The 14,223-nt window shown below is 40.1% G+C and overlaps 1 protein-coding gene across 1 annotated transcript in view; it reads right to left on the bottom strand.

Moving 5' to 3' along the window:
- Window positions 1-14,223, bottom strand: part of SLC35F1 (solute carrier family 35 member F1) — a gene marked incomplete at its 3' end in the record, with an annotated part of 257,271 nt that overhangs the window by 104,741 nt on the left and 138,307 nt on the right. Inside the window, exon 2 of the mRNA XM_081997260.1 lies at window positions 5,871-6,046. Within this exon, the coding sequence (XP_081853386.1) occupies window positions 5,871-6,046 (176 nt within the window). The remainder of the gene's footprint in view (window positions 1-5,870; window positions 6,047-14,223) is intronic.

Here is a 14,223-nt window from a genome sequence, read left to right as displayed (position 1 = left end):
GTCATTCTGTTTTTTTCTAGCTAGCTTGCTGTGGTGTCCATGATGTGATAGGCAAATCCCAAACATGTAACACATCATAATTCTTGCTCCTGAGAGCATGTTATCCAAAACGGAAAATTGCACATTACAAAAAAGATCCCTGCAATTTGAAGTGCCAGTGAATAGCCAGCATTCTAGCTTCATTTCTCCTAAACTACAGAATTCCCTCTGAATATGAAAAGGGCTCTTCAAAGCCTAGACAAAAAAACTGAGTGACCATTTTCATAATAAACATATCCCACACAGTTTGGCATCCCTAATTAGAAACTCAGAGTAATTAGGAGAAAGTGCACTGCAGACCGCAAAGCACAACACAGCAGGGAGACTTTGCAGTGCTGCTATGAGAACACCAAAGACCTGAAGGTCATTATTTTTCAGTGGTCCCAAGCCATGCTCGCTGCCGTGTTTCATTTTTACAACCCAGAGTTGGCCTGGCCCCTTGCAGCGGGAGGGCCAGGAGGAGCTGAGCCAGCTTGACATGCCTTCCCCATCCTTCAAGGGGAATGCTGCTGCTCCATGCGACGTCTGCCACGCATTTGCAAGCCAGGGTGTGGGCTGGGGTGTCACCTTGAGGGACCGAGGACCACTTCTGTTGCAGCCAGAAAGGACCATAAAGCTGCGTGGCTGCAGCTTGTGTAGGTTTTGTTCAAGACTGGAGGGATAACCAAGCTCTTTGTCCTACAGCAAAGGCATAAGCATGAGCATACTTAGGAAACCAAATGATGAAGAAACAGATCTTTTCTAATCAAAATCACTGCCTGTCATCCTCAGTGAACAGAAAGTCCCGTATTTCTGAAGGCTTCTCGTTGAAAATGCTGATGGGATCGATGCCTTTCCAGAAGACATTTCATCTCAATGGTGCAACACATATTGCCCAAAGTACATTATGTCTAATACAGTTTGATCAGCTTAAATCATGTACTCTGTTTGTTTTCCCGGCATGTTCTTGTGGGCAGTCAACAAAAAACAGGTGTTAATATTGAAGAAATTCTGGTACATCCACCTAAGTTAAGTGCATAATACTAGCTTTGTGTTAATACAACATTGCTAGTAGAATGAAATTGAGTGAAACGAGGCATTTACCCTTTCTATTACTAAATAAATAGCTGATAAGCACTGCAGTAAAACAGATCAACTCCTATATAGTGCTCTACTTTCCTTCAAGTAGCCTGTTTCAGTCAAATTTGGGGGAGTAGGAAAAATGTTAGGGTGGGGGTTCACATATCTAAATGGAGATACATATTTGAATATCAGATAAATCAGGAATTTACATATGACTGAGATACTAACGTCATAAACCGATCCTAGATAGAAATGCATGAAAAATAAAATTGCAGTAACGGGACTGCAATCCCTGATAGTCTCACAGGACTCTGTAGCTGACTCTGGGGCACAGATCACATCTGATTATACGTCAAATCTAAGACATTACAGTTACTCTAGAGAAAACCATATTTCCATTGACATACGCTATAACCTCATCACTTAGCCTAGAAGCAGGATTCACCCAGACATACACAGATTCATAAAACCTTTTCTGAACTAGCAAATTATTGCCAGCCCTCAGTAATGGTGGGCTGAAAATACTCAGTAACTTGTTGCACTAAAATTAAAGGAACAGCTTGCAATGTGGCATTCTACTCACACAGAATCTGGCTCTTAAAGGTTTTTAGGAACCTTTATGGTTCCCTTTTGTTCAAAAGACATCTCTACTGCTCCCTCATTTCTTGTTTCCCAGAATAACAAAAAAATAGCAGTTTCATATTTTTCCTTTTTTTAATGATGTCTAGTAGATGTGTGGTTTTCATTTGTAGCATATGTGAGTTGGCTTTTAGAAGTAATTTATTTTTGATGGCAAGCTGCACCCATTTTGACTGTTAGTAATTAACACCTTCTGGTCCACTGTGGACAATTTCCCACTTACTGCATTTTAAGGTGTTAAAACTAATCTCCACCAGCTCTACATCCCATAGCTCCATTTCACTGATAGAAGACTTTTCTTCCTGATAGCCAAGGCTTTTCTTTTCCTAAATTAATAATAACACACAACCCAAAGGAGTATCTGGAAATGTCCTGACAAGATTTTGTTAAGCAGAATCCTCTGCTGACAATGGGACTGAGCTGAGATAATATGTGTTAAAACCTTCTTCTCAACTCTGAGGTGTTACCATGGACAAATACAGGTTTTGGCTGTGAAAACAACAGGCTTGAGAGGAAGTTACCTCAAGAGAAAGAACAGAGGAGGTCCTTATTACCTATTAAATTTTTGTCATATCAGCCAGATAAAACATAATGACATTCATCGGCTTATAATGCTGCATTAATGACATTAATTTTATAGCATTGTTCTCACACAAAGAAAACTCCTAATGAATTGTATTCAGACCTCAGCACTGGTGCATTGAGCATTGGACTGGATGCTCTAGTGGTTACATATTTGTGGGTAAGTGGCTACTGGCATTTATGCATGCCTGAGCATGCGCATTCCTAACTGTGAAGAACCTCCGCACTCAGGTCTTCAGGGAAATAATACATTCAACTTAAATTTACATACAACAAAAAAAAAATTCAAATAAGCATTAAAATATCCAAAATAAAAAAGAAAGTTTTCTATATACCAGATTCATCGTTTAACAGAATCTTTAGAGTTCAACTGATAGAAAAGGGGGTTGGATTTTGCATCAGAAAAATCCCCGTTTGGCCAAATTCTTTCCCTTTTCAGGACCTCTACCTGAGTAGTATCCACGTTTTAAGGCTCATATGAAAATCTCACAAGAACAGATCTCCTTTAGCACTTCTGTCAGTGCTCCTTTCTGGCCATGAGAACAAAATTGTGATAATGATGAAAAGCCTTACTCATATGGACTTCACTGCTTAAAACTGTTGCGTTCACTTTTACTGGTTCCTCATCTATAGCTACAGGACAAGCTTTTCCTTTTTTTTTTTTTTTTAACATGGGAATGAGCTTAAAAGTACTCAGAGATTCTGGCACCTGCAGGACTTGTGCATCTCTTACACCATCTGATCACATGAATCAGGAATCAGAAGCTTTAATCATCTGCTAATGATGATTTTCAGAGAGCAGTGCAAATTCTACCTTTTCAGAATCACTCAGGAAGTTTATATGGGGCGAGAAGATGAACAGCAAGGGAAGGCTAAGTCAAGGGGGATCCACAGTAAATCAAAATTTGAAAGAAGCCTCTGAAGAAAGAGGAGTTCCTTATGTCTCAGGAAATTATAGTTTTCAGTCCTACAGTGAATTAAGGGGTTTTCTGGCCACCTCAAGTGATGCTTCTTTAGCCAGTACATTTCTGCAAAAACCCCAGAGATTAGGAAAGCAAGCAAAGAAAAAAACAAAGGCATGTAGTTATTTTTGAGTACCAGCCATCTTATGATGGCTTGATTTCTGAAGGAGAAAGAGGGTAATTTAAAGAATCTTAAAACTTGCATACAGAGTAGGAGAACGGCACTTGAAAAAAAAGCCTTCTGACGTTCCCAGCACTCAGAACAGAAATGTCCTGTATAAAATTAGTATCATTATTGTGTGATTTCCATTTGTTAATGAAGCCAAATGATTAGAGCTGCTAGAAAAACTGCCTTAGTGAAACAAACACAGATAAGAATTTTAATAAATACACAAGCAAAAAGACAATGTCAGGCTCAATCACTTGGCAATATTAAATGCTGAGTAAATGAGTTGGCTGCGTAATGCTAGACCATCCAGCAGGAATACTATGCCAAGTGCCTGGATCATTGCTTCCATTGCTTCTGTAACAAATTTTGTTCAGTTTTTTTTTGACCAAACCATCTTTCTTTTTGACACTCCTTTTTCAGACTATGCTATTGGTACCCTTTACATTGTGCTCAGTTGTTCATATGCTCCTTATTCAACTGCAGGCTTTTTTCAAACACTTTCCTAAACAATCCTCACTAGTCCAGAAAATATTTTTCACGTAAGCTTAACACTTTCCTCATGCGCTTCCCAAACCTATCTTACTGGCACAAGAGATAGCTCCAACAAACTCTCTTTAGTCTACCACTGCATTTTTTAACAGTCAGAAAATTATTTATAAAGTACAATTTTAATACATACTTATTATATGTATTTATATGTATTTATGTAAGTATTATATGTATTTATATGTATTTATGTGTAAAACATAATGCTTGATAGCATTTTTGAAATGTCGATATATACCAGGTGTCAAACGGTATTCTAAATCAACCTCTGTAATGCACAGCAGTGTTCTGGTCCATATATCCTCTCACAAGGTAGCATTTTCAAAGAAGTAAGATCTATTTAAAATTGGGGGGACTTTTAAAATCTATTTAAAATAGGGACTTGGCTTCCACAGTACCTAAATCCCTCCCGATAAGGACATTTCTGGGACAGGACTTGTGAACATCTAGGCAATCCTACACCCAGAAGAATCACTTTTAAACACAGTTCTCCAGAAATATGCTACTAATACACATTTTAAACCTTTTGCAGATGAAAGCATGTGGTCATGTTTTCCCCTGCACAAACTGAAATACCAAGACAGCGAAACACTGCCTGGGCAATCTCTCCTCACATAAGAGCAGACATCTCCTCTGCAGATTGGCCTTCACTGCTTCTGAAAAATGTCAAAGGAGACCAAGGTTTATAAACTTAGAGTTGTAATATGTTTAAGTGCTTTATGCTGGAGCACAGTGGTGTATTTTTGACTGCTCGTTTTTTGCATGGAAGTGAAGTCCTTGCTGGACTGTTTTGGAACACTACAGTATTGTACCACAAGAATTTACTACAAGTGAAGAACTGAAGTTTCAGGGTTCCCAAATCATTAAAAGATGTAACATCAAAGGATAATCCAAAAATATTTGCTCCTGTAAGAAAACATGAACCACTCAGTATGCTGATAAATGTACCATGGCCTAATACTTTTTTTAGTTCTTTTCCTCCATAGACCCCTTTCCTCCTTATGTCAGGAGAGCAGAGTCAAGTAAGCTCATGGTATTTTTGCTCTTTTGTTTTGCTTCTAATCCACATGATCTGTGAAGGTGAATACATAAAACGGTTACAAAAGAAAGTGTGGGTGAGAAATGTACTTAAAATTCACGTCCCACACCTCATCAAGACTTGAAATCTCAAAGGGAGGGATGGGAAGGAAAGGCACAAAACCCTGTATTATATATGGACTGTCAAACAGAGGATCATCTGACACACAGTACGGAAACATACTTGAATGCGTTTCCCACTTCAGAAGCCAGATTGGTTACACCAGCCCTGCCGCAAAGCAGTAGCAGGGCTGTAGAGCTGCTCTGCCCACACAGCATCCCGAATTCCCTCCCTTTATCTCCTCTTGCCCAATGGCTAAAAATTGGCTGCTATTTTTTTCTAACAATAGGTGAACTATTGAATTGCCTTGATCAGCAACTAGAACTAGCAAGCTCTTCTTTGCTTGCATCTGAGGTCTCTTTAGCCTATGTAAGACGTAAAGCATACTAATATTTCCCAGCAAGAAATGCAGTCAAATCTAAAATGAACCCTGAATATGTGGTTGTGGTGCCAGAGAAGCAGGTGTAAGAGCAGCATTCCCATAAGAACAGTTAGGAAGTCAAAAGAACAGACGTTTCTTTTTGCTTTTAGGTAGCACCACTATATTCGACATCTACTGATTCATCCTTTGCTAATGAGGGTTTTTTGAGTTCATCCAATATGTCTTACTAGGTAATGTAAATATGTAACAAATGTTAACGGGATATGTGTCTAAATCACATTGCTTGTTGTAGTTCTGCAAAAGCCTTTATCCTCGCTGTTTTCTACAAAACAGTTTCAGAGAGGCACTTACCTTGTCTGACAGCTAATGTTGTTGTGTAGACCAAGAATAGAAGGATATAATTGAGGAAGCTCTGAAAAACAGGTGTGTTGGCATGGAAATCTTCTGACAAATACTTGCTCGTGAGACCAATGCCGCAGATTAGGAGGGAGAGTACCTGGCCAAGCGCCACAGACAGCAAGAGATCCCTAAAAGGAATGAGAAAAACAGAGACATAAAACGTTCAGCCTCCTCACCAAGGAGGAAATGCTCATCCTCCTTCAGGAATCATGTTCAACAGTGAAAAGACACGGGAAGAAACATCACGTTTCAGTCAGTGAGGGATCTGCTGGGTGTTGCCAACATTACGTTTCCATTATTTCTGCTCTTATCACGGGCTTAAACATTGCCCAAACACACTAGCTTTTATTCAATATTAAACAGCAGCAGATGGTACCTCCCTACCATTTAATTTTGCATTTCACATTTCGCAAAGGATAGATGATAGTTTAAATGAAACAAAATAGAACACTACTTCCTTTGAGTATCTTCCCTAACAGAAAGACCCAGGAGTATCATTCAGATAGGGAATCCCTGCTCTTCCAGGACTTAGCCACAGAGAAAAAACAGAGAAAGGATTTTATCGTGTTTCACCGTCAACATGAATTTACTGTATAACTTCATTCCTCTCATTTAATTTCCGTTTCACTGTATAAATTATTCTTTCCATGTACCATGCAAATATATGTATCTTTTCTTTCATCTTTGTCACCATTTACTTGCCATTCCTTTTGGCAGGAGCGGGAGGTTCCCAGTTTTTCCCTTCCTGTCTCCTTCTGGTTCTTAAAAATTTATTTTCTGGTTTGGCTTCTTGCTTTAATCTGTTTTTCTTGACTTCGATCTCCAGTCTCCTCTGCATTCCCCTATTACATCACTCCCCATTCTTTCTCCCCACAGGTCACCGATAGTTGCTCCTTTTGTGCATGTACTCTGTCTTCCTATAGTTTTGTCCTCTTTACTCAAGAAACTGCTATGTCTAAAAGCCCACCCTTTTACAGTGTGTATTGTTTTTATATCCCTTCTTCAGTCTTCTCGGTGATACTCTTTTCCCTTCCAACTATCTTTGTCTCTTTTACTCTTCTCTCAGAACTGTATTGTCTAACCGCACAGCCCAACTCAGCCCAAACAATTCTACTTTTCCAATTTTTGTCACAGGATCTCCTACACCCACAGCACAGGAACACGTGTATTTTAAAATTACCCTTAAGAAGCTTCCCAGGTTGCCCACGTGTCAGTACCTTTGTCCTGACCAGGTCTGCTCCACAGCTACACCTTCTCTGTGCAGAAGCACGAAAGGCAAAGACGTTGCTCTGGAAGAGGAGCAAGCCCGATGACTGCAAGGGACAGAAAAAGGACATCCAAAGGGGACATAGTCCAAGCCCTGCTGGCTGCTGCTGTCACTGTTACCGGCCCACAGAAAAGCGGGGCTGTAGGTCCCTGGGGGAAGCCCCAAAGAAGAGGGGAAAGCAGGAGAGGAGCACAGTCTGCAACATCTCATTAGAGCCTGATATGACGAAATGGGATTAGGGAATCCTACGGGAGGAAGGAGGGCAGCACTCTGCTCAAGCTGTAACAGTATTTCACGTGTGTTCTCCTCTGCCAGACAGTTAAAAAAATACTGCTTCTAGGCTGCTTTGCTTTCCCTGACAGAATCCCCTGACCTCGGCTGTGTGTGTATTCAGCAGCGATGAGCATCTTGTGCTCCTGGCAACAACTTTCCTGGTAAACTCAAGTGTCAAATTTGTTTCCTTTTTTCTCATAAACAATCCTCCCACTAATGTGTCTCGGTGTCAGTCATGGCATGATTCAACCAAACAGACACAGGAAGCTGGGGAGTTATATTCAGCTAACATACCTTGCTGACAAACAGCCTGCCACAGATAGTAAGAGAACAAACTTTATTGTGCTACACCCTGTATTTTGACAGGAGACTGCTGGATAAGTAAGCAAGACTCCACAACTGCTGCCTCCACTTTCACATTACTCACTCTACTGTAAAACAGAACCATGGGAACCAAACACACTTGACAGAGATGACATCTGAGACTATGATGCGAATGCTGCCAAAACTATGGATCCTCAGTTCCTGCCATTACCTGCTATGCTGTTGACATGGAATAGGAAATTTGAATAGTGACTGCAATTTGAATCCCCATATTAATCTTGAAAACTTGTTTACAGTGCTTCATTTAGTTGGATAGTGTTTCCTACGTCCTTCTCCTGCAATGAAGTTTCATGCAGGGTTGTCCTCTTGCCTATTACAGTTTTTGTAGTTTTATCTCATTAGTGAATTAAATGTTTGCAAATCTGTATCTCTGTATTGCCTGCTTTACATGGCATGCAGGTGGTTATTAGCTGTTCTGTCTCAGCCATGCCCAACAGAATGTTGCATTACATCCACCGTGGGACTGCATCTGTTCTGGAAAGAAGCATCTTGGATCCTACTTAGATTTACAGAAAGCTAAATATACCCTCACTCATGAAAGGATTTTCCCAATAATATATTCCTTTCTCCATATGGCAGTTAGCTGTTAGACATCACTAATCATTACATTTTTTCAGACTGGTGGGAAGTTTGATGAGGTCTTATAAAAGGCCTAACTTTATCTCTGCTTTCTATATTCAGATGAGTCACCAGGCCTAACCAGGCAGTACTGAGCTTTGTATTAAAAATCCAACCAACAAAAAATGAAAAGCACCAGGTAATTTTTCAAGGCTGTAGATGATAACTATAGCCCTCTCTAGAGTATATTTTGATTCTGTCATTGCCATTTTGCAATTTATAAAACAGACCTATTTTTTTCATAGTTGAGTCTTTAGCAAGTCATTCAACGACATCTACAAGTGGCAGTTTTCCTAAAGAGTTCAAGCAGCTGTCTATAGCCTTATACATATATAGCCTGTCCTCAGCTTCTATATTTTACATGTCATAAACATACAAACAAGTAGGTAATTCAAGGTAATTCCAATTTGATGGTCTTCTTCCTAGGAAGTCATTTAGAATAGCTTTCTATGTCTTCTGTCAATTACAAAATATGTAAAAAAATCCATTCACTATTGTATTACTAAAGTAATCAATGAAGACAAAGGGTAATTAGGAGTTCAGTAAAAAAAGACATGGAGAATAATCAAGACTACGAACCTGAACACCTCCAAGTCTGTAGATAAAAGTTGGATGTGGATCAGAGTATAATCTCTGTACCTTGAAATAGCCTTTAAGTAAAAATTGACTTTTGGATAACAACAGAATGTAAAAAATGCAGAAAACTACTTTGTGGAAGACCAGTGCAAGTAGTACTGTCAATGTCACAAGCTTTCAAAACACTGACTGCATAAATGATATTGAATACATACTGCTTGTCTCTGATTTTTGCACACATTTGGTATTTTTAATTATGTAAGAAAACTCATTCTGAAATCAAGCTGTTGTCTTCCTCCTCCAGTCAGAACTTAGTTAAACATTTCACAGATGATAGATGACATAGAAAGATACATCTCTTCTTTTATTCTTATCTCGTCAGTGCAAAGAGCAGGGTAAGTTAGATGTTTAAGCAGAATTAATTCAAATGTCCAGGAAGTGCTCAGACTTCAAGCAAAGATGATCCGTTTTATACAGTATAGTTATTCCTAAGACTTTTCGTGCCCACGTTAATTCTCCTGCCATATCTAAAGGCATGTCCCCTACAGACATGAATGACACATAGTGGCACAGAAGATTTTGTATGATCCCCGTCTCTCATCAGTGTAGGTTGCAAGTGACACTAATCACGACCATGGAAAACAGGTGAATGAAAATGAACAAATCAAAGAAACCAAGGCACAAGATCAATAAAATGCTGATTTTTGCCTTGGGTGAAGAGAAGAGAACAACTCATCTCTCTCCAAGCAGAAAAGAGAAACAAATCTTAAATTATTTGTTTTAATTAGTGACAGTGTCAGCAGCAGCAAAGAATAATACAATGTTTGGATAACCCTAATAACCAATGTAAGATGCCTGAATTGTACAGAAAATGCCTGATAGCATTATCTGTATTTCATTTTTCCTGCCAACAATGATCTAATAATACAAGACTCTTAGCTCCTGAGTCTTTAATATCTGGATAAGAATAATAACATAACTTTTTTTTTTTAAGCAGCAGCAGCAAGCAAACTTTGAAAAGAAGCTTTCAATGGCTGTGGAAAACTTACTACTTCCTTCAGACAGAGCAAAAAGCAACTAACTCAGTGCTGTCATCTCCAGTACTTATTACTATCTTTCCTAAACATCATAATACTGTTGAAATATGCAACATGGCTCCTATCTGCAACACTTTCCTTGTGGTGGACCTTGTTGTACACCCTCCACCACTCAAAGACTGGCACAAAGGATGATTTCTGCCCTAAGGCTTTGGTCTATCATGCTGGCTTCAGTAGTACATTCATCCACCGAGGAAGCAACATTCATTCATACCTTGAAGAAAAGCTGTGTGGTTAGAGGTCCTTCAAACAGAACACCAAAAAGAGTACCACTACAAAAACCTTTATAAAAGTGAGGTTGTCTGCCTTTCAGGGTGCAATTTCTCTTTAGTTAAGTGCTATTCTACTTCCCTCCTTGTATTCTATTTAAATCAAAATAAAGCAATTCTTCAAAAATCCCATTTTCCCTCACTAAGATCAACAGCATCTACTCAAGCAAAGTTAAAACAGGGGAATATTTTTAGCTTGTCTCTAAACTTTGATCTTATGAATGCATCGAATCACGCAATCATTTAGGTTGGAAAAGACCTTTAAGACCATCGAGTCCAACCATTAACTTAGCGCTGCCAAGTCCACCACTAAACCATGTCACTATGCACCACATCTATATGTCTTTTAAATACCTCCAGAGATGGTGACTCAACCATTTCCCTGGGCAGCCTGTTCCAATGCTTGACAACCCTTCCAGTGAAAAAATTTTTCCTACTATCCAATCTAAACCTCTTCCGGTGCAACTTGAGGCCATTTCCTCTTATCTTATGGATAGTCATTCACTAATACAGAGCAAATAGAAGACATTCTTCTCTTGCAAGCCACCAATTTAAGGCCTGCTCCTTGAATTTTTTTGCTTAAATTAAAATCCTTCATTGGAACCAATCAAATTCATTTCACTGTAGCCATCCTTGCTAGTTAATCTGTCTAACACTTCCTATTGAGTCAGATGGGTATTCTGAAGTAAAAAATAGGTCAGAATTACTCCTAAACCTCCAGGTCTCACACTGCTAGGCATCTATCACAGGTTTTTCATGATGTCCGAAGAGAAATTAAATAATATTTCTTTATTGCCTCTTTAGAAGCGGAGCCAGAAGACAGTGTCATCTTTGCATTGGGAGACATCTGCTTCTGTTTAAATGCCTTTTACTTGCTCCCCCAGGCATACAGAGATTTCTGTCACTTGTGTTTCAGCTTGTTTATCAGCCATGATAACTCCATAAACTTCTGAAGGCAGACACTCTCATATCAAAGAACTCTGAATCTAGTGCTTTGTTCCTAGCACATACACATTGGCATATCAAGTACTAAGTAATTATTTTTCATAAAGTTAAAACATTTAGCTTTGACTATCTGTTCATTTCCATGTCCTCCCCAGAACATTAAAACACCATTCACAACACAAAATTAATGCAGTGCAGCATTCAGAAGGGGCCACAGAATCACACCTGCTGTATGCTGGAGAATCAGTGACATGAAAAGGGTGGCCAAGTGATTTAAACATTTGGGCCTCTTTTATTCTGACACTAAACACTGTTTTAAAGCACCCTCTATGTCAGTTTTCTTTTAACTTAATTGCTTTCCCTCCTCTCTCTTGTACTTTATTTGGTCTCTTTCCACTGATAAGTCCCCACTGCATCAGTTAAAGAGTATCCCAGAGGGTAAAGAACGGAGGCTACCAATACTTTTAATATCTAGCATCAGGTGTGTTAACCCTTCAGCATGCCACAGGCTCCAGCAGATGAGAGATCACCAGCCTGTTTCCTGAGCTGAGATTTCGCTAGAGGAACACATCTGTAAAGGCTATTCCATAGCACTGTCAGAGCGGGCCTGCAGGCAGGACCACGCTTTCTCCGTGATGGTAGTGACTGATATACACAGTTATCATGCCAAATGTTCCAAGCGTGTATTTAAAAAAAAAAAAAAAAAGACAAATACACTTCATTTAGAGACTGATTACTGCTATGCCATAGCGAAGTTGATGATGTCTGTCACAGCACTGTGATTTTGCCAGGCTTCTTTACTTGAGTGCATTTTAGTGTGTTTCTATAAAAGAGCTAGGAAAAATAAAATAAGGTCTTAAAAACCTTACCTTGATTCAAAGTGAGCACAGATATCAAAACCTCAAATACTAAACTCTCCCCGTGATGTGGCTGCTTCCACTGTGGCCCCGAGTTCCTAAGTTCCCACACCACCCTACATCTGAATAGCTACTTAGCGAGGACATGGAAATTACTTCCATATTTTGCCGTTCGCACTTAAAGCACACATAGGCAACTTGTGAAAGAATAAATTGACAAGATTTGGTAAAACTTTTTTCAGGTTATTCAACTGAGCTCTCATTGAAAGCAAAAGCTGCAGATCTTCTAATAGGTCTTAAGCATACAGAAGCCTCCTATTAGTCCTGCATTGCTTTGAAATGGATTGCATCTAGAGAACAAGATTCTACACTAATTTTGCACAGAAACTTACCTTTTCTTATTTTCCCATTATTCTGACATGTCTGTTATGCAGGGGAGAAATTCCACAAGTTGGCACATGTCACCCTTCCCTCTTCTTTGCCTCTCTCAATAAGGTAAGGATTGCAACAAGTATCTTCAATTAATACATCACAGCTGCTGCACGCTGCTGTAGAGCAATTTACAGAAGTAGTCACAATATTCTATAATAAAATGTTCATAGCACTAAAGAGCAACCAAGTTCCCCCCTGATAATAACACCATTGGCACATATACCACATTTATTCTATTAGTCAACTACTCCCATAGTCTACATTCTCCACGATCATTCTAGATGATGTCTCAAGAAAAAAAATATGTTCTTGAAGGTCTAAACAAAAGTTTTTAATATTTCTGACAAGGAAGAACAAACCAACCTAAAACATTTTCAGAATATAGGCATGAAACCATCATTGAACAGTGAAATACCAAAGCCTGAATCCCAGCTAAACCCAGATACTGAATAACACTAACCTACAAATCAGAGTGAAACCCAGGCAACACCAAGCCTACCCATCACTTAATTCCTACTGAGTCATTATTTTGAAATCTTCTGATTTCAAAAGCTGCATTTAAACGATGTACAGGCTTTGTACTTGATCTCAGCACAAAGGGTGAATTTTCTGCAGGGTGAGTTGCAGAGCACCTCAAGCTCCCACCGACGCTCAGAAGAAATGCAGATTCTCTGCAGTATCTTGGGAGGATTAGCTCTTTATTTTCCAAATGTGAACACTTTAATCACTTTATGAGAGGACAGCACTGTGGACTCCATGCATCTCAAATCTTCAGGCTGGTCTGAAAAGCTCCAGGCCTCGATACCTTGGCCTAATTTTGGAAGAAAAGCCAGTAAAGGAGTGAAACGCCATCCACGAGTTCCTCCTCTGCTTTCTGCTGTGTCTCAACTAAGCTAAAAAAGATTTATTTTTTTTTTTTTTTTTCTTTTAAAACCAAGGCTTTGAGCCCTTCCAGGTGGGCCAGAAGTAGAAAATTCATTCATTCTCACTGCAGATAAAAGTCTTTATGCCTTAAACAGGGGAGAGGGAGGGAGAGAGCTCTGCGCCGCCTTGCCCTGGCCACCCTCTCTTGCCACCCCCCCAGCTCCCCACCGCCTCCATACTCGCCCTGCGGCTCTGGACCAGACCTTGCAGGTACTCCCTCAGCAGAGCGAAGCTCTGCGCTGCACACTGTCGGCCGTATCTGCGCCTTCCCAGTCATCCATGATGTTTCTGTACCAAGTCACTGACGCGGAGGGGCCCCGCAGGAGGGAAGCGGGGCTGTTTTTCCCTCGGTGGCCCCAGGGAGAAGAAGGCTGTGGGGACGGCAAGGCCCGGGCAGGCAGAGGAGAGTCACCACGCGAAGCCAAGGCTGCCGCTCATGCAGCGTCCCAGGGATGGCCGTGAGGAGCAGGGAAGGGCGAGCCAGGCCTGGCTGCATGGCTGGCACTGCCCAAGGGTTGGAGAAGCCCCGTCAGCCACCACGTTGACTGGAAGGACACAGTGGGCAAGGGGAGAGCTGCGCATGTTTCTTACCCTCCACCTTTTGGTTTTCCTAGTTGCTTTGAGATTTTTCTATTTAAAGCATTAAGGTTCTAATTGCTATTC

This window comes from Phaethon aethereus (assembly GCF_964289735.1).
Source record: "Phaethon aethereus genome assembly, chromosome: 3".
Taxonomy (NCBI): Eukaryota; Metazoa; Chordata; class Aves; order Phaethontiformes; family Phaethontidae; genus Phaethon; species Phaethon aethereus.
The sequence above is the reverse complement of the archived record's forward strand: the minus strand, read 5'-3'. Positions and strand labels throughout refer to the sequence as shown.